The sequence below is a fragment of the Berghia stephanieae genome, chromosome 2 (genome assembly GCF_034508935.2).
Source record: "Berghia stephanieae isolate SIO BIC M18660-M18661 chromosome 2, UCSD_Bste_1.3, whole genome shotgun sequence".
NCBI classification, from domain to species: Eukaryota; Metazoa; Mollusca; class Gastropoda; order Nudibranchia; family Aeolidiidae; genus Berghia; species Berghia stephanieae.
Genome location: NC_088361.1, coordinates 44,563,596 through 44,588,595, shown reverse-complemented (window position 1 = coordinate 44,588,595; position 25,000 = coordinate 44,563,596). Strand labels below are relative to the sequence as shown.

Sequence of the window (25,000 nt, the reverse complement as noted above, 5' to 3'; positions counted from 1 at the left end):
GTAACAGTGTCAGATAATTCCAGAGCATAATCGTTGCTGCTCAAAGCTCGAAGAAATAATAACAATGTGTAATTGAATGTAAGCTTTAATTTAATATACGAAGACCGATAAAATGGACGTTTCGGATTTCCCCTTTATCAACAATACAGGATGAATGAAACACTACAGACGAATGAGATAAGGTGGTAGTGGCTTTCTTAAGATGAATACAAATCCATCGCTATTATTTTGTTGGGGTCAAATTGCCATTCAAGAAGTAGTAGTAGTAGTAGTGGTGGTAGAAGTAGTAGTAGCAGTAGTTAGTAGTAGTAGTAGTAGTAGTAATAGTAGTAGTAGTAGTAGTAGTAGTAGTAGAAGGAGTAGTAGTAGTAGTAGTAGTAGTAGTAGTAGTAGTAGTAGTAGTAGTAGTAGTAGTAGTAGTAGTAGTAGTAAGCCTCGCAGTCCGAATGACGCTTGCTGAGAATTGTGTGATTCAGTCAGAGTCGATGAGTATAGCTGCACTCTCCATCCATGTTATTTTGTTAACTGTTTCCATTGGTCACAGTCCCGGGCCAGAGTTTTGAGGCTGTCAAGATCTTGTTGTGACTTTAGTACGGAGGGCACTGCAATATTTCTTCGTTCTTTAGAGATTAATTCGGCCTCATCTGAATCCACATAGTTCTGATATGTAGAGAGATCCTGGTTCAAGGTAGTTACTATTGATGTTTGTGGTCTTCCTACATATTTGTTGCCATGAAGGAAATATTCTGTCATTGCAGTTTGGGCTGGCAATTTATCTTCTTGACGTAAGATGTGAACAAATAGCCTCCATCTCTTTTCTTTTATTGTACTCAGGCATTGGACACTGGTTCTTTCATAGAGATCAGTATTTAATTGTCTCTGGCCAATAGATAACGATTACGCGACTCGGTGGTATGAAGCGAGACTTTCTAAGTTCTTTTTTTGTGAGGCCCCAGTGCTCTTTACTCAAATTTTCTCACCGCACTCAGGTGTAAAATGAGTACCAGGCCGTTATCAGCGTTGACTCTGTCGGAAACAATGTATTATCGCCTAATGAGCGTTATTTCTCTTCCTACATGTTACGTCTTGCTGTTGGCTAGGGAACCTTTGCAAAGTGCTTTGAGCACGTTTAGCTCCATAAAAGAAATAATGAGTGGAGCGACATTTACTTCCCATTCCCTCTATCTCTTCCATGTTTCTCCTGTGAAGCTTGTTCTCGGCATTTCTCTATGTCGTGAACAGAAAACACTTGTATTATATTTTTTCTTTTGAAACAATATAGAAAAAAGATGAGACTATTTTTCTTTGTTTTCATCATTCTCCATTCTCCATTGATATTAGCTGGAAAATGACTCCCGTTTGTTTGGATAAGATAAAGCGAGTTTTACAAAACAAAAGAAAGTGGGGAGGGGGGCATACATTAGGAGGTCATGAAAAATCTCCCTGTCAAAGTGGATGAAAATACAGGTGTGTTGGTACGTTTTATCCGGCTGGCGGATGATATGAGTATTTTACCTAAACGCATAACATCAATTTCCGTCATAAAAATAAAACGTGATATGAAAGGATGCTCCAAATTATATATATTTAACAAATAACACCTTCTTACAATATAACGAAGTCAGTGAATTTGTTACTATTCGCAGCACTGATGAGAAAAATAGGGTATGGAGAAGTTCCAGATGAAAACAGAGAATGAAAAAATCACGGGGTCAGTGCCAAACACAGGATCCGATTGACAGGGCACCCTCCTCCTGGACAAGAAAGAGAGAGGACAGCGAGCAGTCGCACAACCGACTGAGCTGTCAAGTCACACGACCCCGTAACTTTGTGGTCTAGTGGTATGACACTCGCGTTCGGATCGGAAGGTCCTGGGTTCGAGCCTCGCTCGGTGCATAGTTGAGTCCTTGGAGAAGGCTCTTACTCACATTCTTTCACCGTTCTCAGGTGTAAAACGAAGACCTGGTCTTTAACAGCGCTGTCTCTGTCCGAAAAAATTGTAATATCGTCAAACAGGCGTCATGTACCATCCTACATGTTAAATGTTTCTGTTGACCAGTGACCCCTTGTAAAACGCTTTGAGCACGTTTAGTGGATATTGTGCTATATAAAAGCTCATTTTTTACCCTATTTTTCTCATTATTATTGATACAAGTGCCCGCTCCACACTTTTTCTGAATTTTATTCGCCTCACTCCAGCCCAAAAACAGATTAGATTAGGGTGTCTGGCGCTTCGAATTAAGAAGAAAAATCAGTTTAATTTCGGCTACTTTCATGTCTCAGATATTTCACAAGAAGGGTTTAACTGTACCAACTAAGCAAGGAACGTATGAGGAAGTAATGGGGCATTCTCCGTTAGCCTTGGTGCTGAGATACGCTGAATAAGCAAACGTTAAAAAAAAATTACAAGCCTATAAATCTCTCCCACAACTCTCAAAAATATAAAACAACAATCTTGTCATCACTTATTTATAGTTGAGCATTTATATAGCGCAATATCCACTAAACATGCTCAAAGCGCTTTACAAAGGGTCCCTGACTTACAGCAACACGTAACATAAAGAACGAGACATGACAATACATTTTTTTCCGATGGAGACAACGCTGCTAACGGACAGGTACTCATTTTACACCTGAGTACGGTGAGAGAATAATGTGAGTAAAGAGTCTTTTCCAAGGACCCAACTATGCCCCGAGCGAGGCTCGAACCCAGGACCTTCCGATCCGAAAGCGAGTGTTATACCACAAGACCACATAGCCGCACTTATTTCCTTTAAACAGACATAATTTTGGATTGTATAGAGGCAAATTTAGGTGTTAATCTAGGACGCTACGATTGTGACTTGTAAAATACTGATTTTGTTAGTTCAAGCGTGCTTGATTAGATTATTCTATTTTACAGAGTTTAATGTTGTGATAACTATCTGTTAAGGTGAGTTTGAACCCCCCCCCCCCCCCCCCCAATAAACCAGCCTTCCTCCACTGAGGATTGATCCTCAGGCCTCCTGATTACCTTATATTCTTTACAAGTTTCCGCTGTGAACCATCTCCTGCATCATAAAGCAAAAACACTGAGTATGCGAGGAGAGGGACGAAGACTATTTAAGTTGCACTATTTTTACTTTGAAAATATTAAAAGACCAAATTAGAAAGATGTAAGGTTTTTATAGAACTTTATCTTACACACCTTTTAGATTATTTGAATTCTTCTCCAAGATTCCATCAGAATTGTTTAATGTGTACTTCAACAACACTCATTCCTTCAATTAGAAGACGGCATACTTAAACATGATGGCAACGTAAAATTGACCATTATCGTCCGAGAGGACTGCATTACCCTGCACTCAGGCAGTGTGAATTTGCTAAAAATGACAAAACACCATTTTTAAATTTTAGCCAGAAATTTATTACATCATATAACAATGAATTAATGTGGCTTTCAACTTGTTAAAAACAATTTAGACCTGATACTTCAAAGAAGTTTCAGGTTTAAGGTTTAACTCTCTCCTTGCCAACTACCTGAAATTCGTCACATTCGTTACGATTCTCTGAACATTTTCTTTTTTGTAAATCACAAAATTTGGAGAAAAATCTTTGTTATAGTCATAAGAACTTGAAATTGTTTTGTAAACCTTGTTTTTCTACACAAAATTATGTATCTATAGTATGTTCTTTTTCCTTCTGAATTAAAATGTAAAGAAATCAATTTTTGTGTTGAATAGCTTTGACAGTTTGGAAAAATCCTGAAAATGTTCGGCAAGGAGAGAGTTAAGAACAAGTTGGAGTAATAAAATTCAGGCCAAATATCAAATAGGTGTTTTGTCGGTGAACACCAGACAGAAATGTGACCGGATATCGAAATGGTCAAATGTCTGCCTGCTAATCGATTCATCAAGATGTTCGGTCAAGACCCGTGGATTGCCGCTTCCGTTAACACTTGTCATTGATGGTGGTCCAATACTAAGAATGAGATAACGAAAGAGCAAAGAATCCATATGAGAATTTCTCACGTGATGGAGGAGTTGGCGGTGGTGGTGGTGGTCGTGGTCGCTATGATAACGCAGAATGGGGGAAGGGGGGGGGGGGATGAAATGCTGAAGTTGTATGTGTACATATTTGCAGGTATGATAACAGAATGCAATTATGGACCTGATTTACCGTTGTTGTAATGGGCATTTTTTACGTTGGTTTGAGAGTATTTTCATTACAACAATGAGCAAATAATAATTAGGGTTATCAGACCTGCATAAAAGTTCACGTCGCTGAAGTCAAATAAGCTTGACAATGGATTTGGTGGTTCTAATACGATGCACTTGTTACTCTTATAAAGATGAAGTAAAACCATTTTATGGATTAAATACAAAGTCAAGAACAAAATGATCTCAATATAATTTTTAAAATTTTAGGAATGAAACCACTTCCTGTTATTTTGGAAGACATTATTTATCTTTAATCAGGTCGTTCATCATGCGGCGGAAAATAAAGTTTTCTAATCGCTAAAGTTGGAAACCGAGTTCAGATCCATGATTTGTTTGTAAACGACAAATGCATGATCCAAGAAAGCAGACGGAGCATTAAATTTACAGCAAATAAAGGCTCAACTTAACACTCCATCTCAAAACATAAAGACAAATCTTGTGGTGTTTAACACAAACACGGAGTATCACATAGCATTTTAAAACTATAGATTTTCGAACCAAAATGGAAGGAAATAATAATAATATTAGCGAACGCAAATTTACAGTGTGTTCGTAAATTAGAGATTGCTTCATGATTGTGAAGAAATCTGGCACGGAGATGCAGGATTTAAGTTTTCGGTTTTGGAGCTGGTGGGGGAGGGGGGGGGGGGGGTGACCTTGCATTGGGCACGTGCTTGTCGAATTGTGATTGATCACTTTTCATTCCACGTCCATTAGTCCTCCTGCAATCGTATAATCTTTAGATGACCAACGTTTGCATCAGGTCAACCCTCAAATTAATTTTGCAACCGAGTTATGAGACTGAAGCAGGTTTATTCCACATTGACTGCTGATAGCAAGAGATGTAAAATTCCAATGCGCATTGGTTTTGGTGAAACAACGTCTCTCAATGTTCAAGATACTCCAATGAATGGTTTTTGAGTAACACCGTTACTATTTCCAAGAAATCTCAAAATAAACAATGATATACGAAAAAAATACAAACAAAAATTTAAAACAACTAAAACAAACAAAGAACAAATAAAAGGAAACAAAACACAACAAAATAACTAAAACAAACAGAAAATAAAACAAACAAACATCCACTCTCCCCCCCCCCCCAAAAAAAAAATAAAAAAAATCAACCCAAAACAAACATCTGCATACACGATGGAGTAAAACAACCCAGCAAAAAGAAAATCCGCTCTATAGTTTGATTAATTTGTCAATGGAATGCAAAATGTTATTTTAGAACATGTGATTAAGCATGGATGCATTGATGAATACATTCATTAGACTTTGATCATTAAAATGGATTGGCAAAGCAACCATACACATTTTTGTTCAATCATGTTTTTATTCTCAAAATCTATGACAAACACAATGATGTTCGAAGAGTACAGAGAAAAAACACCGATGTCCAGTTTTTCAGACCTCTGTGACTGTCAACCTTGAGTGATGTCCGGGGTCCAAACCTTCCATCCATAGATCTATCTATCTGGCGTGTCATTTCAGAAGTCGACGTGAAATGGCCTGCCAAGCAAGACTATCCGTCGCCCTGTTGTTGCATTCAGCGGCAGTAAGCCAGTCCATGACTTGATGTCATCCATCCATATTCTTGCCGGTCGACCTCTTGTCCGCCTTCCCTCCATGCATCCCTCTAAAATGTGGTTTTGGATCGAGATGTCGCGCTTTGTATGCCAAAAATATTTGATATTTCTTGTTTTAATTGTTTTCAATAAGTTTGGCCTTATTTTCATAATGTCACAGACTTCTTCGTTGGTCTTCTTTTCGGTCCATAGATGAAACAGCATAAAACAACCATTAAAAATTTTGGTTGGAGTTTCCCTGCTGTTCTATTTAGAGAGGAAAAGCTCAGACAACTTACATCACTCAAAGAGGCAATCACAGAAATTCCAAAAAGTGTTCATCTGTGGTCCCCCCTCCCCCCTAGTACTCTTCATACGATCTTTGACTGATATCGGGATTTATGTTGACCCGAACCAAACATCGAGTTTAGGAGATATTTGCTCGATGTCAATACGTTTCTGTTTCCCTTCAGATTAGCACCACAACACCAAATTTTCATCTGAACAAACCAAACGTATAAAACAGTGGTGAAACTTGATAGAATACCATTTTACCATTTATCTTAGCAATTACCTTTCATAGTTTTGGAAAGAAATCAAAAATATAAACAAAAATGTCAGCGCGTGCCATCAGAATGCAGTCTTTTTTGATAAAATAAAATAAGTTGATTTTTAGGAATGGATAGATTAACTTCTGTTTTTTTTCTTGCTTTGTCTGGCACTGTTTCAGACCCACATTTTTTCAGATAATTATCTTACTCCATAATTTGTCACTCTTTCCTGGAAGACGACAATCAATTCAACATTGAGTTTTGTTTGAACATTTACTAAAGACATGGCTGTGATTTACTCCAGTGGTCAAGGTTTAAAAAAATGTTTTATCCACATTACAATTACAATTTAATAACTAAACAGTAAATTAAGGAAAAAAAAAATTAAACTCGGCCAATGGTATCCGGAGATTTCAACATTTTGTCAGCTACTTTCATTTGTTTTATTTTTTTTGTTTTGTTTTTGTTTTTGGTCTCAAGTAGTTCCTGTTAGGGTTAAGTGTCAGATGTTACTTCGTGTATCACGTAATTGATGATCGGCCATTACTTGTTTACGTACTACGTCATCAATTCGTCAGATGTGTTTTTTAGACTCTCATTTTAAAAGGAGCAAAATAAGATTTTGGTTAAAATAATGCGGACCTTCTACTTTACGAATGTAATATTATATTTGTGGGTTACAATTGTGGTCGTATGTTTAAAAATATACAATTTCCCATATCTTCAACAGAATATGATAGTCAAATCGTTACCAATCTACTTGTTTGCTTGATGTCTTTGCTATTTTATATACAATTTATTGCTGACAAAAGAAATAAAATGTAACCCACCGCCTCAACGAAGTACTATGTCGGGATAAATTAGGTGATGGAAAGTGGATTGACAGCAACAAAAATAAAACTAGGAATTACTTTCTACTTGTTATGGTGGAGAATAACTAGCATTTCTTTGTTTTGGAAAAGACTAGAATATCGCATTTCTAGTCATTTTATTTCTAAATTAACTTTTCAAAGTCGGATTCATCCCGACATAATACCGCTTTGAGACGAAGGGTCACAAATTATAGTATTGGTCGTTCAATCCGCGCTAAGCTGGAATTTTAATTTGCCTGCTGTTTCCATACGCGTTTAATCTGAGATCTTAAGGCCAGCAACACAATAGACTAGTCCTAACCAGACATGTAAAATGCATAATCAAATACAGATTGAAACTAAATAAGCTGGTATCATTTTTGACACATTGCTGCTGTACACTGACAAAACACTTTTTCCTCATGTTGACCAGAAAACTTGTGTCATTCGAAGATCATTCAATTATAATGACTCTAAACCAGTCAAATAAGTAACAAACCTACTTACACTCATTTACAGGTCTGACAACCGAACACAATTATGGGCTTGGTCTAACATTGTTACAATGGGCAATATTTTGCGTTGTTCCATTGTTTGAGAGTAATTCCATTACATACAACAACGGGCTAATAACTATTTGGGTTATCAGACTTGCAAAGTTATGCGGCTATGTGGTCTAGTGGTATGACACTCGCTTTCGGATCGGAAGGTCCTGGTTTCGATCCTCGCTCGGCGCATAGTTGAATCCTTGGAAAAGGCTCTTTACTCACATTCTCTCACCGTACTCATGTGTAAAATGAGTACCTGACCGTTAACAGCGTTGTCTATGACGGAAAAAATCGAAATATCGCCTAACAGGCTACACGTCTCGTTCTATGTGCTGTTGGTCAGGGACCCCTTGTAAGAGCCTTGAGCACGTTTAGTGGCTATTGCGCTATATATAAAAAAAATCTCAGAAAGCTCAAAAAAGTACGCGTCGTGTCAAACCACTGACTTCATTTCGGCCTGAAATCGTTAGCTTCGTATAAGAAAATATTGAAATGACCCCGCCTACCCCTCCAGAAACTGCTTTGAATTTTAAAAAAAATTGAACCAAATGATTAAAACGATTTGCCAATTTACATCAGTACAGATAATTTATGTTAAAAGTTTGTAACTGACGCTTACAGCCAAATGATCAAATTGATAATTCACAAGCTTCTGGGATATCATATTTAAAGATAAACTACACGATGGGTTCGTACAAAGTTCATCACCTTTAATATTTCACCTCGGATCAAGCCTGCGGTCTAACATGAAATTAACAATCTCCAATTCTGCCGTATTCTGGAAGAAGACTAGACGTCTATTTAAAATGTTGGCCAAAAAAACTCGTCCTTCAAATATTGATCGATGAAAGTTACCCTCATCGTCATCGTGGCAAAACTCTAACACCTCGTACCGCGCCATTATAATCGATCGATATTTGGACGAGTTTTCTGGCAAAAAAAAATTAAAGATAATTAAATAGTGTTTTTCCAGACTACGGCAAAATAAAAATACAAAGGAATAAATTGGGATTTTTATAAAGCACAATATCCACTAAACGTGCTCAAAGCGCTTTACAAGGGGGCCTTGGCCAACAGCAACATTTAACATTTATGACGAGGCATGATGCCTGTTAGGCGATATTATAATTTTTTTTCCGGACAGAGACAACGCTGTTAAATGGTTAGGTACTCATTATACGCCTGAATACGGTGACAGAACGTGAGTAAAGAGCATCTTCCATGACTCAACTATGCGCCGAGCGAGGCTCGAACCCAGGACCTTCCGATCATAAAGCGCGTGTCATCCCACTAGACCACATAGCCGCACATAAATCTTATGACAACTCCTGCTTAAATAATTTTTAAAAAAGTTATTGTGACGTATTACAACAATCCATGCTGGAACACATCCTCAGTTCAAGGACGAATCTAGTTTATATTTTGACCGGTTTCTCTGAAGATTGAACTGATACATCTGGTACACAGATCGATAGCGAGTAGGTAAAACGATGAGCGATACGAGCACCGGGTATAATGACGTCTTTATTCTAAAAGGTTACGAGCACTTAAACGATATTATAAGAAATCATCGTAAATTTGAAATGTATTATTCATTGTGGTACACGTTAACAAGATAATTAAAAAAATCTTCTTTATATTTCGAAGCTATATTTATCTATATAATTATCTACATATATTGTTCGGAGCTATGTTGTCTAGTGGTATGATACTCGCTTTCGGACCGGAAGATCCTGGGTTCGAGCCTAGCTCGGTGCATAGTTAAGTCCTTGGAAAAGGCTATTTATTCACATTCTCTCACCGAGTCAGGTGTAAAATGAATACCTGACCGTTAATACCGTTGTCTCTGTCGGAAACAAAATGCAATATCGCCTAACAGGCGTCATGTCTCGTTCTACATCCTACGTGTTGCTGTTGGTCAGGGACCCCTTGTAAAGCGCTTTGAGCACGTTTATTGGATATTGCGCTTTATAAATTCTCAAGTTTTAAAAAATATCTAAATGGATATTTATAACAGTGTTGCTTTTTTCAAGTTTTATAGATACCTCTGTTCATGATTCAGAGCGAACTTTAACTGAATAAAATTGAGTTCTGCAGTGTTTGCTAAATTTAAAACTCCTAATGGAACGTGAACATATTAAGAAGGGGAAAATGTCACGTAACGCCAAATTTTTACACAAAAAGAAGAGAAAAAATGTCATTACAGAAACCACTATTAATGTTTCATCAGGAGCTGGTACAATTTTTAAGGGTTTAAAATGTTGCGTTAAACCAATATAAATAAATAAAAAATAAAAAAAATAAAATTCCCTTTATTCGTCCCATAGGGGAAATTCTCTTGGGTCCATCTGGACGATTCTTTCACACGTAAACACACACACACACACACTCACACACACACACACACACACAATATGGACAACAACTCCCTGAGAACAATCTTTTGTATACATAAACTGTCCGTTTTACGCGAGGCACACACACAATATGGACAACTCCCTGAAAACAATCTTTTGTATACTTAAATTGTCTGTTTTACGCGAGGCAGACATACACAATATGGACAATAACTCCCTGAAAACAATTTTTTGCACACATCAACTGTCTGTTTTACGCGAGGCAGACACACACAATATGGACAATAACTCCCTGAAAACAATCTTTTGCACACATCAATTGTCTGTTTTACGCGAGGCAGACATACACAATATGGACAATAACTCCCTGAAAACAATCTTTTGCACACATCAATTGTCTGTTTTACGCGAGGCAGACACACACAATATGGACAATAACTCCCTGAAAACAATCTTTTGTATACCCATAATTGTTGATCAACTATGATAATGTAGTTAATTACAATAATTTTGATATTAGTAAATCAGTTGTTATCTTTATCATTAAATCATTGTCATCGTCGTCATCATCATCATCATCATCATCATCATCATCATCATCATCATCGTCATTTTGATCCATTTCAAAATGCCTATATTCCGACTCTCGCACCAAAAAAAAAAAAAGGTTGAACATCTCTGTTACTTTACAAGTAGAGAAGATAATAATATAATGACAATCATATCAGCTCCAATACAACACTGTACAAACATTTTTTTTTCACCCTCACAAGACTGCTCATCAACAGCGTAAGGATCAGGCACAGTTTTGTTCCCTTTATTGGTCCCCTAGCAATCTTCATCAGCTTATCTCACATTATGTTGTCTTTTGCTTGACAGTACACATTGTGTAACACGAGATAAATTTCCGTCTTGCGTCTTTACGCGTCTTTTCTTCTCCTTCGATTTCTTCAAATAATATTAGATCTGCTTGTGACGTTAAATAAACAACTAGTTTGAATTTTACGTTTTTCTCTGTTGAGTATCTATTTTTATATCCTCGAATTCATCCATTAGTAATATTAATAATTGTAGATTTTAACCATTTTAATTAAGATAATTGTCCAACTGTGCCTCTTTTTCCACCTCTTCTTAATCCTGCTCCGTCTGCGTCCTTTCCTCATCCGGTACTACATTCTGATCTTCAATATCATTATCATCATCATCATCGTCGTCGTCACCATCTTCATCAACATCATAATCATCATCTTCATCATCATCATCATCATCATCATCATCATCATCATCATCATCATCATCATCATCGTCGTCGTCGTCGTCACCATCTTCATCAACATCATAATCATCTTCATCATCATCATCATCATCATCATCATCATCATCATCATCATCATCATCATCATCATCATCATCATCATCATTATTATTATTATTATTATTATTATTATTATTATTATTATTATTATTATTATCATTATTATTATTATTATTATTATTATTATTATTATTATTATTATTATTATTATTAATATTATCATTATTATTGATACTATCATTATCATTCAGATATTCCCCCTTTTAATCGAAAGTTCAATTTCAAATTCTAACTATACAAAGGCAATTTGCGAAAATAAAAATAAACAACATAATAAATTCCATAACTAACAAAACAAAACTAATTCAAATATAATATCATAAATCTTATTGTATGCAAACAACAAATAGAGGAAACTTGTCAAAATCTTACTATCGACCAGAAATGTTTTTAATGGAGTGGGTGAGGGCAGAGACTCATTACAGACGTATTAGAATATTCCCCAGCTACCTTAATATCTATTCAAAGTGAACCTTTTATATTGGAGTACCGTACTATAAATTCAAGAGTATAAAAAAAACCCCAACCCAACACGGTGATGTAAACAAGGGGAGGTAATCCTACCAATAATTACACTAGTATCAACTTGTCAAATTTGTTGGCCAGTCAAGGAAACAAAACCGTCAACCAAGGCGTATCACAACAACAGATAACGCTGGAAAGCAGTATGGGAACTTCGATTTTTTTGTTTTGCCCTCTTCCGTAATTCCAAAAGTCAATAAATGGTAATGCTATTATCATCATCATCTCCTTATGAGTCGACTAGGCCTTTGGATGGTATAGTTATACAGTGTACCAAAGGGCAATATTTTTTGTTGAATCATCTTTTGAAAAAAAAAAGAAACCCTGACAAATAACCACAACAAAGCCATACACATATCGACCTGCCGTACTCTGAATAAAAATAAGTAAATAAAATAACAACGCCTATTTGAAAAAAAAACCCCATAAAAAACACCGATCTAAAATTTTGGCCAAAAAAACTCGTCCTTCAAAATTCGATGAACTATAATGACTCCATAATCTTGTCAAAAACTCTCAAACATGGTGCTTCGCAAAGTCCCGGGTTTGAGAGTTTTTGAAAAGATGATCATTTAAATCCATCGAGATTTTGATTTTTGGCCATTTTTTTTTCTTCAAATAGTCTAGGCGGTTTTTTCAGACTGCCACAGCTATGATAATAATATGTAAACAATCCACTTTGTATTTTAAAGAGTGATATTATTATATGGCAAATATTCTTTTTTTTCTCTATTATTGTAATTGTTGTAATTTTGCTTATGATTGATGTTTGATGGTGGTGGTGGTCATCATGGTAATTGTTGAGGCTGTGACTGGTCAAGGTTTTATCATTGACAATTATATTTTTTGTTTGTAAAATAATCCGAAGCATTCAATTATATTTCCACTTCATCTAGTTCACAAACACGCACAACTACTGACTCCGAAACACATAGAGAGAAATAATACATGCATGCTTCGCGACTAAAACCATCACCAATACCATCGCCATCGTTACCGCCATCATCACCATCACCATCATCACTACCACCATCACCATCATCGCCATCGTTACCGCCATCACCACCATCACCATCATCACCAGATCATTCCCCAAGGCGAAATTGAGAATATGCCAATACCACGATAGATAAAATCAAAAACAAAACAAAATACAAAACAAGACAAACCAAGGTTTATGTCCGCCCACCCAACAACACCCAATAGCTCAGTCAGTAGAGTACTCGTTTAACACACAAAGGTACCCGTTTCAATCACGGGTGTAGTCGCAACAATTTTTTTTTTGTGGAAAATAAATATTTGGTGCCAGAGTACATGAAGTAAGGGGAGTAACTCAAGAAGCAAAAGCAACAGGGAACAAAAATGTGATGTCAAAAAACTGGTTCCAATCTCTTTGAAAGTGTAAAACCACCCTGGATATATGCTTTGTGTAATGGATAATCTGGTTTCAGAGTGATGACATTTTATCTTGTATAAATATATGTTGGTCGTCAATAAATATATCATTCATCCTTCCTCTTCTTTTACGCCACTTAATCTTAACGATCAGACTATACGTTCGGCCACTAAAATAGTTACGCTACCTTATTGAGGCAATATGAAACCTATTCATTATTAGTCATCCGAATGACTGGTCACATACACACTTCCAATGAATTTGGAACCGGAAAAAGTAGAAGGTGTGACGTGAAGTCATGACTTCTCTGCCCTATTGGTCTACCATGTATTTGGATAAATTAATACTTTTACTTACGTTCCATAGCTGCTGCCTTTTCTTTGTAACACTCAAAACAGTTCTTAGTGTAGTCGCACGTCATGGCCATCCCAGGTATGATGTCTGTAACGTTAGACCCGAGGAGCTGAGAAAAAACAAAACATTTGAGCTTTTACATAGCGCAATATCCACTAAACGTGCTCAAAGCGCTTTACAAGGGTTCCCTGGCCAACAGCAACACCTAACATGTAGGACGGGACATGACGCCCGTTAGGCGATATTATAATTTTTTTTCGGACAGAGACAACGCTGTTAACGGCCATGTACTCATTTTACACCTGAGTACGGTGAGAGAATGTTAGTAAAGAACATTTCCAAGGACTCAACTATGCGCCGAGCGAGGCTCGAACCCAGGACCTTCCGATCCGAAAGCTAGTGTCATACCACAAGATCACATAGCCGCACAAGGACAAGGAGAAAGACAAGGAGAATTCCATACTGTCGTACTCTACCAAATATAACCCACGTATTTAAAATTTGGGCCAGAAAACTCGTCCTTCAAAACATAGATCGAGTAAAATGGCCCCCACCTTGGCAAAATAATCTCAACCCTGGGACTTCGTAAGTCCCATGTGTGAGAGTTTTTGCCAAGATGAGGGAAATTTGTAGTCCTAGGTTCGAGAGTTTTTGCCAAGATGAGGGTTGTTTTAATCGGTCGATTTTTAAAAGACGAGTTTTTGGGGCCACATTTTTAAATATAATATGTACTTTCAGTGCAGATACGTCAACATAAACATTAACATCCGTAAACTTTCCAAAATAAATAGAATTTTGGCATATTAGTTCGGGAATTTAATTTGACGTTTCTGTATTGTTTTATCAGAGTCTTACTTTCTTTTCGTTTTAGATTTACATGTTATTTTCTTTCCTTTTTCTTTAAACAAAGAGGTTTCGTCGATTTAAATGAAATAACAATTGACCCACAAGAAACTGGAGGGAGGGAGGGGGTCAGGTTCCGTCATGGTTTTTGTCCGGCCCCTATGTCCACCCAGTATTTTAGGGTAACGGGATTTATTAGAACTAATTGAAAAGTACTTGACCAGCAATCTGTCCAAAGGGCAACCAGTAATTTCTGGTGACTGTTTAACGCTACAGAATCGGGTTTTAATTTTGTTTCCATAAACCAACAAAAGGATAGCCTTTTCTGAAAGTTAAAAAAAACAAACTTATGATATAATTTTTCAAATGTGCCATATAATTTAAATTTCATTTTCATTATTTTTGTCGACATATTTATAGGTATCAATCTTTTCTATTGGTATTTGTATAATCGCTCATCTTTCATAGTCATACAACAAAACTAGCCTATTATAACGTCTATCCACTTTAATTCGGATTCCCAAATATATTGTTATTTCTTATCAAATTTTTGGATCAACTTATTAGCGATGCCACTAACTGTTACATAATTTTAAAAAATCAGAGCTTCTCGAAGCTCAACCCGTTCTAAGAGAACTTGATAACTAAAATAGGCATGCCATGCCTACACATTAAGACAGTGATGGAAAGTCTTTCCACATTGCTGGATGATTCGTAAATATCTTAAACTGTAGCTTTGTAGTCTAGTGGAATAAGACGGTTTGTGACTTGGAAGTTCGAATCTCACTCTGGTCAGCGCTAAGCGAGTCTGTCCTTGAAAAAGGATATTTACTCACATTTACTAATTTATTAGCGTTGTTCGTGTACTGTGTTAGGGCTTAATGATTAAGTTAATCTATGTTATGCGCCCAGAGCCCTCCTGATGAAGGGATGTTTGGCGCACTATAAATCTATACCATTATTTTATTATTATTATTACATGGGGCGAAGTGGCCGAGTGGTTAAAGCATTGCACTGTGACCCGGAAGGTCCAGAGTTCGAGCCCCGATTCAGGCACATTCATTTTTTTCCCCATGAGCAAGATTATTAACCCCCATTTTGCTCACTTTGGACAACACGGGTGATTCCTGTTGACATCAGACATCTTGTTTCATGAATTATCTATATTCCTTCGTAGAATTCATATGACGATATCTTATGATATCTAGAAAAACTATTTAAGTGACGATGTTGTCTTGGGCCATTGTAAAGCTCTTTGAACATATTTGAGTGGATATTTTGATTTATGAAAGTTTGCGATTTTTGGTTTGGATCCCTTGTTGTATTTTGTATCGTCAGGAACACATCAAGCATCAGTAAGTAGTATCGTGTAAACTTAATGACTTTGTAAATAAATTTAAGAACTTACTGTGTCGTAGATGTACGGTGCAGTCACGTTCTCCAACTGAAAAGAGAAGAGGAAAATCATTGGGATAAAAATTGATAGCAATATCTTGTTGAATATTGGATTTGAATGATTTAACATTGTGAGATTTTAGAGAAATCGTATGTATTAAAATATGTACCAATTCTATTTTTATGCAATTTAAATGGGTTGCTAATCGATCGAAAAATAATTCGGCTCCGTCGACTGCGTTCGTGCCTGTTTTATTTTTCCCAAACTTGTTTTTTAAACACCGTACTAAGGTTTAAATTGAGGGAGGGAAGGGGGGGGGGGGGGGGATTTACAGAATGGACTAAATACGGCAATTTGTTGTGTAGACGAAATCAATCAAGCTGCTCTGTTGTAAAATCGTGCACAGGATAGAGATTACTGCTTGGATCCGGTACGATATTACCAATATCGTAAACAAGTATCGTCGTGTAAATACCTAGACACAGAAAACGGAAACTATTTGACACTAGAGGAAGTGACGTGACAGTATCAGACGGATAAATGAGGCAACCATCAACTACATTCTTGAAAAATCTTTCACGCTTGCTTGAGTCCCCAATTACGGTTAAAACTGGAAGGTTAGCCATCCTTTTGGAAGTCTTAGCTACACAGGATATGACATCTCAACTTCGTCATACACCAATTTCCTGTCGGGGGTCCGAAGACTGAATAAGAGCTAATTTAAAGCAACCCTCTCGTTGGAAGAGCTCTCCTTTGGGATACTCAAATTTATGCTTGCGTAATGATATCGGGATTACTATCGGATCCTATCTAGTGATCTTGAATCTTTCTCATATGAAAATTGAGTTTGGTAAAACGTAGAAAAATCCATTCTTCTTAGGCAATATACATTTTTCCTCAAATACCCGACCGAAAAATCAATCTACAAGCCCGGGGTAGTATATTTTTTGGGAATGCTCTTTTCTCTTTCTTTTTGCATTTTTTTCTCGTTTTGCCCGCATTATATGACACGCTGTCATGCACACTTTTTCTGACATTAATTACTCACTTGACTTGTGAAAAAATAATCATTCATACTACTAACTCGTAAATATGACTACAAAAGAATCATCAATGTTTTAATAGGTCGGCTAATTATTTTACACTGGTTTAACATCAGTACCTAGGTCCAAATCTTTGGTGTGGTGGTTTGAATTTTGATTAAAGATATCTGATTGCATTTACAAAGCTTTAGGCACAATGGAAGAACTCCTCCGCACCCCAACTCCTCTTTATCGGTCTGAACAAGGGATTCTGTGCATGGGTGACCTCGAGGTACAGATATAGTCACTCCTCTCGTCGCTGTCATCGATGTTACCTCAGATCGATGGCGTTATTATGTACTCATTGCCGCAGGCCCTATGAGAGGATGGCGTCGCTGTGTTGGGTGAGAAGAAAATAACATGAGCTTCTCGGTGACAACATCCTTCCTTTCTTTGATGTTTTAATATTCTTTTTGTTTTCTTTACTTCCGATAAACAACAATATTTGGGGGGAATTAAGGGCTAAAACAAACAAGCACTCGTCTATTTTAATTTTTATCCTACGATTTTTGGAAATTAACAAAGATCGAGACAAATCATTTGAGTCATCAACTATCAAAATCTTCCGGTAATAAAGTCTGTAGATGTGTGCTAATGAATCTGGTAATAGGGTGGCCAGATGGTGATTCACAACATCAAATGGCCAAGCATTATGCCAAGGCAGATTTTGTAAATAATAATTTGAGTGATCGAATCTACCCTTAATTAAAAAAAGATTTGCAAGTTATTCTTATATCAATATATAAAAGTAATTCTCGTAATTTTTATATTTTGCCAGTAAGCCCGTGGTTGTTGGCAAAATTCCAACACGGGCAGTACGGAACAACTTTGACCCCCAACTCTATTTTTTCAGAATACATTCATAAAGCACACGTTGCTAATCCAATAGAGCACATGACTAGAGCTCAAACAGACAGCGTTTGATGCTAGGTTACATTGGAAGATTTGTTTTTAACAAGACTCTATTCCCTGTGCACCCGGTATATATAAAGTAGTTGTGTTCTATTCAGAAAGTGACTGGGATGGTTGGGGGGGGGGGGGGGGGGGGTTCTCGCTATAGATCAACTGGTATAGAAATTACCTCACAAGTAAAATGACTCGTTTATCGGCCCTGGATTTAGTCGAGACTTTTCTGCCACCCCCCCCCCCTCACACACACATACACACACACACACACACCCCCCACACACACACACACACATACACACTCCCTGGCCAATTCGGCAGAAATTGAGTAGCTGGGTCAGTTAGATGTGGTGAAAAGTAGTTTGCGGTAGATCAGCTCCTATCCAAAAGGTAACAAACGATAGTGAATGTCTGTTTAGCAGTCCAGAAACCTGGATGATATTCGGTTCCACGTGGCCTTGAAGGATTGCATTCATTATTCTGAAGTATCTTAAATCCAATTGCGCGTTTCAGGCTACAAAAACCGAAATAACGTCCTGTCTTCCTGTTATGTGTTCCTTGTGACAATGAATCACTCCCCCCCCCCCCCCCCCGCACCCCCCTCCCACCATCCCGCCTCTCTTCCATTCGCTCATTAGCCTTAACAGTATGACATCTCTGCACCATTTGAACCGGCTTTCGTGACATGTTATGTAGCTATGCCGTAGTAAAAATTCCGACGTTGATGTAAGAATGTCGATTGGGTAATCAAAAAGGGTGTCTGGAATTGTCAGATACGACTTGACATCACGAAATCTGTCCTTTCAATTCCAATTAGGATGACACAGGCGCATCGAGACAAAATGATTCCGTTATTTACAACGTCGATGAAAGAGATTTCAATGAGGTGTTGACATGAAATATAAGGTTTAGTTCTTCCTCGTCATGTCATGAGTGTATGGTATTCCATGGCGTTTGTAGTGATCAGTTGTCAAAATTCGCCTTAACCTTCTCCTTACTAACCATAAGAAAATCGTCACATTCGTTACGATGCAACCAACACTTTTCTCATTTTCATTTCTCTTGTACATCACAAAATGTAAAGAAATGCTTTGATTACAGCTATAAATACTAAACACTGTGTTGTAGACATCATTTTTCCGAAGAACATTCTGTATAGAATGCACTTGTTACTTTTTTGTTTGAGTAAGAAAAGATTACTTTTGTGTTGGGTGGGAGTGAACTTTCGGGGAGAAATTCAAAATAGCTGGTAAGGAGAGAGTTAATGCAATATTATGATGGAGTCTAGGTGCACATTGGGGTCCCGATAGCTCAGTGGGAGGTCCCAATAGACCCGTCGCTAGAGCAAATCGCTTCACACGCCTAGAGACTGGTATCGATCCTGGGTGCAGTTTAGCTTTTATTTCTGACACCCCCTCCCCTGTCGACATAGTAGTGGTTGGGTAGCAGGGACCTGTAAGATCTAGTGGAAAGTACTTTGCGATTGACTAGCGTCCTATCCAAATGGTAGCAAGCAATTGCTATTGTCCGTTTCATGTTATGGAATCAGGGATAGACTCCGTCTCCATGAGCCTAATTGATCTGAAGGACTACTTCGATTTCAAGAATGAACCGATTAAGTATTTGGGTTATCAGACCTGCAAATAAGTACACGTCGGTCGGAGTCATTTAGAAGTTAAGTATTGAATTTATAACTATATTCTAACTGAATTATATCAATCAGACTATAAACGTTTAAGGTTACACATAGTTTTATGCTTTGGATGTTGTGATTATTTTACCTAAACGCATATCATGATTAGAAAAGTTTATTAAAGGAGTAACAGAAATCCTTTCGAATAAGTGAATCAGTGAATCGTCCAGTCCAACGTTAACTGATTGGTGTGAGACATTAAAAAACAAAAACAAAATAGAGCGTTCATATAGCGAAAACTTGTCTAAACTTACAAGGGGTCCCTGACCAACCGCAACACGTAAACTGTAGAACAAGATAGGACCCCTGTTTGGCGATATTACAATTTTTTCGACCGTGACAATGCCGTCAACGACCAGGTACTCATTTTACACATGAGTACAGTGAGAGAATGTGAGTAAAGAGTCTTTTCCAAGGACTCAACTATGCGCCGAGCGATGTTCGAACCCAGGACCTTCCGAAATTCGTGATAAATTGATGGAATGCAGTTCAACCAAATGCTCATCCGTAATAAAAAGAAACAACAAAAAGATGTAACAAATACTGAAAGGTTTGAGAGTTTTTATCAAGAAGAGGGTAATCTAAATCGATCGATATTTGAAGGACGAGTATCTGGTCTAAATTTTAAAGACCTGTCTGTACAGCAGTTAACTGGTTAATATTTGGGAAAGAATGTTGTGAGAACTGGTCGATTCTAGAGCGAGAAAATTCCTGTTTAAAATATCGATCTATTTAAGATAATCACCAATTTTCTGAAAAATAACAAATCCAAGATTTGAGATTTTTTGACATAATATTGACCATTTGAATCGATAAATGTCGGAAGGAAAACAGATTTCTAACAACAACAAAAAGTAAAAATAAAATAGAAAGAGTTTTGTTTAATCATGACAGAGAAGTGAGGCGTCCACCGCATTCTCTCTATGGACACATTCTTTGTTTTGGTTGTATAACAACAGTGCTTTTGCACGTGTCAGTGTCTGTGTTTGACCTTTATCTCCATCGACTGGTGAAATGATCCAGGATAGAGGTTGTGCTGGGATTAAATCACAGTAGGTACATCATGAATAAACATTGCCCCATTGGTCCTCATAGTACCTTCCACAGTGTGTATAATATCAAATATAGCATGTAGGATCAATAACGTATGAAGGGAAAGGAAATATAATTATTCATATAAACATGAACGTTTATCATATCCTTATATTTCAAGATATCTCTTAGGATCTTAGCAACCAAATCATCAGAATTTTTTTTTTTTTTGGGGGGGGGGGGGGGGGGGGGGGGGGGGGTGGGATGGGGGATGGGGGATGGGGGATGGGGGGATGGAGGGGGGGGGGGGGTGTTTGCGATCTTTTCCATTAAGGCAAAATAATAAGATAAGATAAGATAAGATATACTTTGTTCATCCAATAAAAAAATGGAAATTCGTTTACAGATGTGGCATGCATGTAAGTGTATAAACACAAAGTTGAGAATCTATGGCGACAATGTATATATATATATATATATATATATATATATATATATATATATATATATATATATATATATATATATACATTGTCGCCATAGATTCTCAACTTTGTGTATTTATATATAATATGTAAATGCACAAAAATGTAAATATATACAACCAAGAACCAATAGCAACACTTTATATTATGAGTTTTTGTCAATTCCAAATTGCCCAATATCTAAAAAAAAGAGAACTGACATATTACAATTGTAAAATACGCAAACTGTCGGTATTTGGTTTGAAGTTATAAACCGAATTATTTTTACAGTAAAATTACAGAAAAAAAACAGTTACTTTAAAGACAAATGTTTATTCGTTTGTGGTCGGATCAAAATATCTATCCCTCGGCAAACTAAATCTGGTTACCGCAAAATAAACACAGATCAAATTTAATTACTTAATTCTAATCTCTGCATCTCACAAATCGTTCCGTTAATGCCAGCTGACAGAAAATCCTAATTTACTTGCTTTAAGATCCGATCGTCCTTTCAACTGGCTTAGATCAGTGTCATGTGGTGTCTATTTATGGAATCGGAAGACGGATAAGGATGTTTCACTAAAATAGAATGGAAGAAAAAACACCCCCAAAAAAACAACATTTTCAACTTCACCGATCTATATTATAGTCAAAATTGAATTAAGTACAATTATATAATTTATTTCCATCTCAGTTATTAAATGTAAAATGAAATAAGAAATTACTGTATCGTCATAACTGCTTTGCTTGATTTGCATTTGAGGACTACACGTTTTTAAAAAAAAGCACAAACCGACTGTTTACACTAGTTATTTCTCATCTTTATTTTCAAAACAAAGAACAACTATTGACAATAATCGTTTATCTATTGTCCTTTCTGTGCCAAATCTAAAGACTGGTTGTACTAAACACATATTTGTTTTTTCCTAGATAGTTAAATGGTCATTAATCTATAGCACAAACGATCACAATTTGTTTTTCAAAAGACAATATTAAGAAATAGATACAGGCCTATTTATACAATAATTTTTTTTCTCATCTTACCTCAGAGTTTATTTAGTTTTTTCAACAATCTTTATTACTAATGTGTTTTGATGGATAAAGTGCAATGATGTAAAATGATTAAAATAGCAAGCTTCTCGTCTTTTAATACATACAACCATAATATTCCGCTCTTTATCTGCCGCAGATCTATGAGCATCCAGACGGTTTTAATTAATATTATATGGAAGGTAATGAGACATTATTAAACATTTTGTTCATTCGTCATGCAATTGTTGATAAAGATGAAAAAAATATGTTAAAAACTAAAACAAAAACAAAAACAACAAAAACAAAACAAACAAACGAAAAAACAAAACCAAAAACAAAACAAAAACGATTTGTCTCTGTGTTAAATCAATGTTTTAATTTTCATTTCTCTTTTTGCATCTCCAATCTGTGGGCAAACCATAATATTGAATCATTTCATATTCAAGTCAGATAACAACAAATCCATGATGAGTTAGGAAACAATTCAGACTTTGAAAAAATGTGTCGAAAGAAGTTTTTTTTTTCTCAACGTGTGAAAACTCCACGATTATATCTAGATATATTTGGGAAGCAAAATAAAGATTGAACATTCATTACATGCCGCAGTGACAATTATCCCTGGTTTAGATATAATCTATAATGGATATGACTAATCCCAGCATCATTCCGGCAGTGTTTGATGCTAAGATCCCAGCATCATTCCGGCAGTGTTTGACGCTAAGATCCGAGCACCATTCCGGCAGTGTTTGACGCTAAGATCCCAGGATCATTCCGGCAGTGTTTGATGCTAAGATCCCAGCATCATTCCGGCAGTGTTTGACTCTAAGATCCCAGTATCATTCCGGCAGTGTTTGACGCTAAGATCCCAGCATCATTCCGGCAGTGTTTGATGCTAAGATCCCAGCATCATTCCGGCAGTGTTTGACGCTACGATCCGAGCACCATTCCGGCAGTGTTTGACGCTAAGATCCCAGCCTCATTCCGGCAGTGTTTGATGCTAAGATCCCAGCATCATTCCGGCAGTGTTTGACGCTAAGATCCCAGCATCATTCCGGCAGTGTTTGACGCTAAGATCCCAGCATCATTCCGACAGTGTTTGACGCTAAGATCCCAGCATCATTCCGGCAGTGTTTGACGCTAAGATCCCAGCATCATTCCGACAGTGTTTGACGCTAAGATCCCAACATCATTCCGGCAGTGTTTGACGCTAGGATCCCAGCATCATTCCGACAGTGTTTGATGCTAAGCTCCCAGCATCATTCCAGCAGTGTTCAATGCTAAGATCCCAGCAGATATTAACCATCTTGTCGGTTTTCAATCATTCCAAGTTGTCTGGCGTGAAACATAAAACAAAATCTTGAGCTTTTATACTGCGCAATATCTACTAAACGTGCTCAAAGCGCTTTACAAGGGGTCCCTGACCAACAGCAACACGTAACATGTAGAACGAGACATGACGCCTGTTAGGCGATATTACATTTTTTTCCCGACAGAGACAACGCTGTTAACGGCCATGTACTCATGTTACACCTGAGTACGGTGAGAGAATGTGAGTAAAGAGCCTTTTCCAAGGACTCAAATATCCTCCGAGTGAGGCTCGAACCCATGACCTTCCGATCCGAAAGCGAGTGTCATACCACTAAACCACATAGCCGCACTAAAGAACGTAACACTGTCTCAGAGCATTGCTTTCAAAAAATTTCTAGAACTATATAATATATCAGGGAGAAGACAATAACCATATTAAACTATCTAAATAACTGGTTGGCGACCAGTTAAGTCCAAGCTAAATGAAAATAAGCTCATAATCTTTTTCTAGGGAAATGGGTAACTTTCGTGTAAATCTCAGCTTGCGGAAATCTCCGAAGAATTATGAAGCTGAACAACTGCCACTTTAAAATGATGCAAAGTTTGATATAATAAAAAGATGGAAAATTACAAAAAAAAAAATTAGACCTCTTGCATTTTTAGACTTTTAGTTTAAAAATATATAAGAAATTAAACTGAAAATTGAAACGACTATATGTTAGTCCCAACTTATATAATTATGTAGGAAAATCTCTTCATGTAAAATGCAAATTTATACAGTAAAAGATCATTGAAGGTTAGAAGGTCATCCGGAATGTACTTTTTTTTAACAAATAAAAAAATCGACAAATAAAAGGCAATATTGAACATAATCTCTAAGGGTTCGACAAACAGGGAAAACGAATGAATAACGTCGTTTTGTAAGTAACACAGAATTAAAACAAAAGTAAGAGAGATAATGTTCAATCCCATGAATAAAAGATGAAATCCGTTCCTAACACATTGTTGTGTCACCCTGCCCCCCCCCCCCCCCCCCCCCCCCCCCCCACCCCCTTTTTTGTTTTCCTCTTTCTTTTACGAACTGGAATCCACTAGATAAAGGGGGAAACGGCAAATTTACAACCCACTGGTTGATACTGGACTAGAATTGCTTAGTCAGGGTTTACAAATTTAGTAGTCAGAGATAAAAGAAAAAAGCAGCCATGATATTTGTAATTTTAATGGCTTTAAATTATAACATAATTTTTATCTTATGGGAATGGCTGATTGGAATAGAATTTATAATTTTGCCTCATTAAAATTCATTGCAAGACCGATTAACCAGTTGACTGTCGTACTCTGTAAAAACTCGTTAAAAAATTTGGCCAGAAAACTATTATTTCAAATACCGAACGATTTAAATGACCCTCATCTTTGTAAAAGTCTATCAACCCTGGGACTTCGCAGAGTCCCAAGTTCGAGGTCATTCAAATCGATCAATATTTCAAGGACGAGCTTTCTGGCCAAATTTTAAAATATGCGTT

General features: G+C 36.9%; 1 protein-coding gene across 2 annotated transcripts in view; it reads right to left on the bottom strand.

Annotated features, from left to right (window-relative positions):
• The window catches only part of LOC144964952 (PDF receptor-like), a 265,877-nt gene that overhangs the window by 61,899 nt on the left and 178,978 nt on the right, over nt 1–25,000 (bottom strand). For both annotated transcript variants that reach the window (XM_078899765.1, XM_078899764.1), the window contains exons 2-3: nt 15,973–16,008; nt 13,725–13,830 (exon numbers count right to left, since the gene is read on the bottom strand). In XM_078899765.1, coding sequence (XP_078755891.1) covers nt 13,725–13,794 — 70 coding nt within the window. In that variant the 5' untranslated portion in view covers nt 13,795–13,830; nt 15,973–16,008. The remainder of the gene's footprint in view (nt 1–13,724; nt 13,831–15,972; nt 16,009–25,000) is intronic.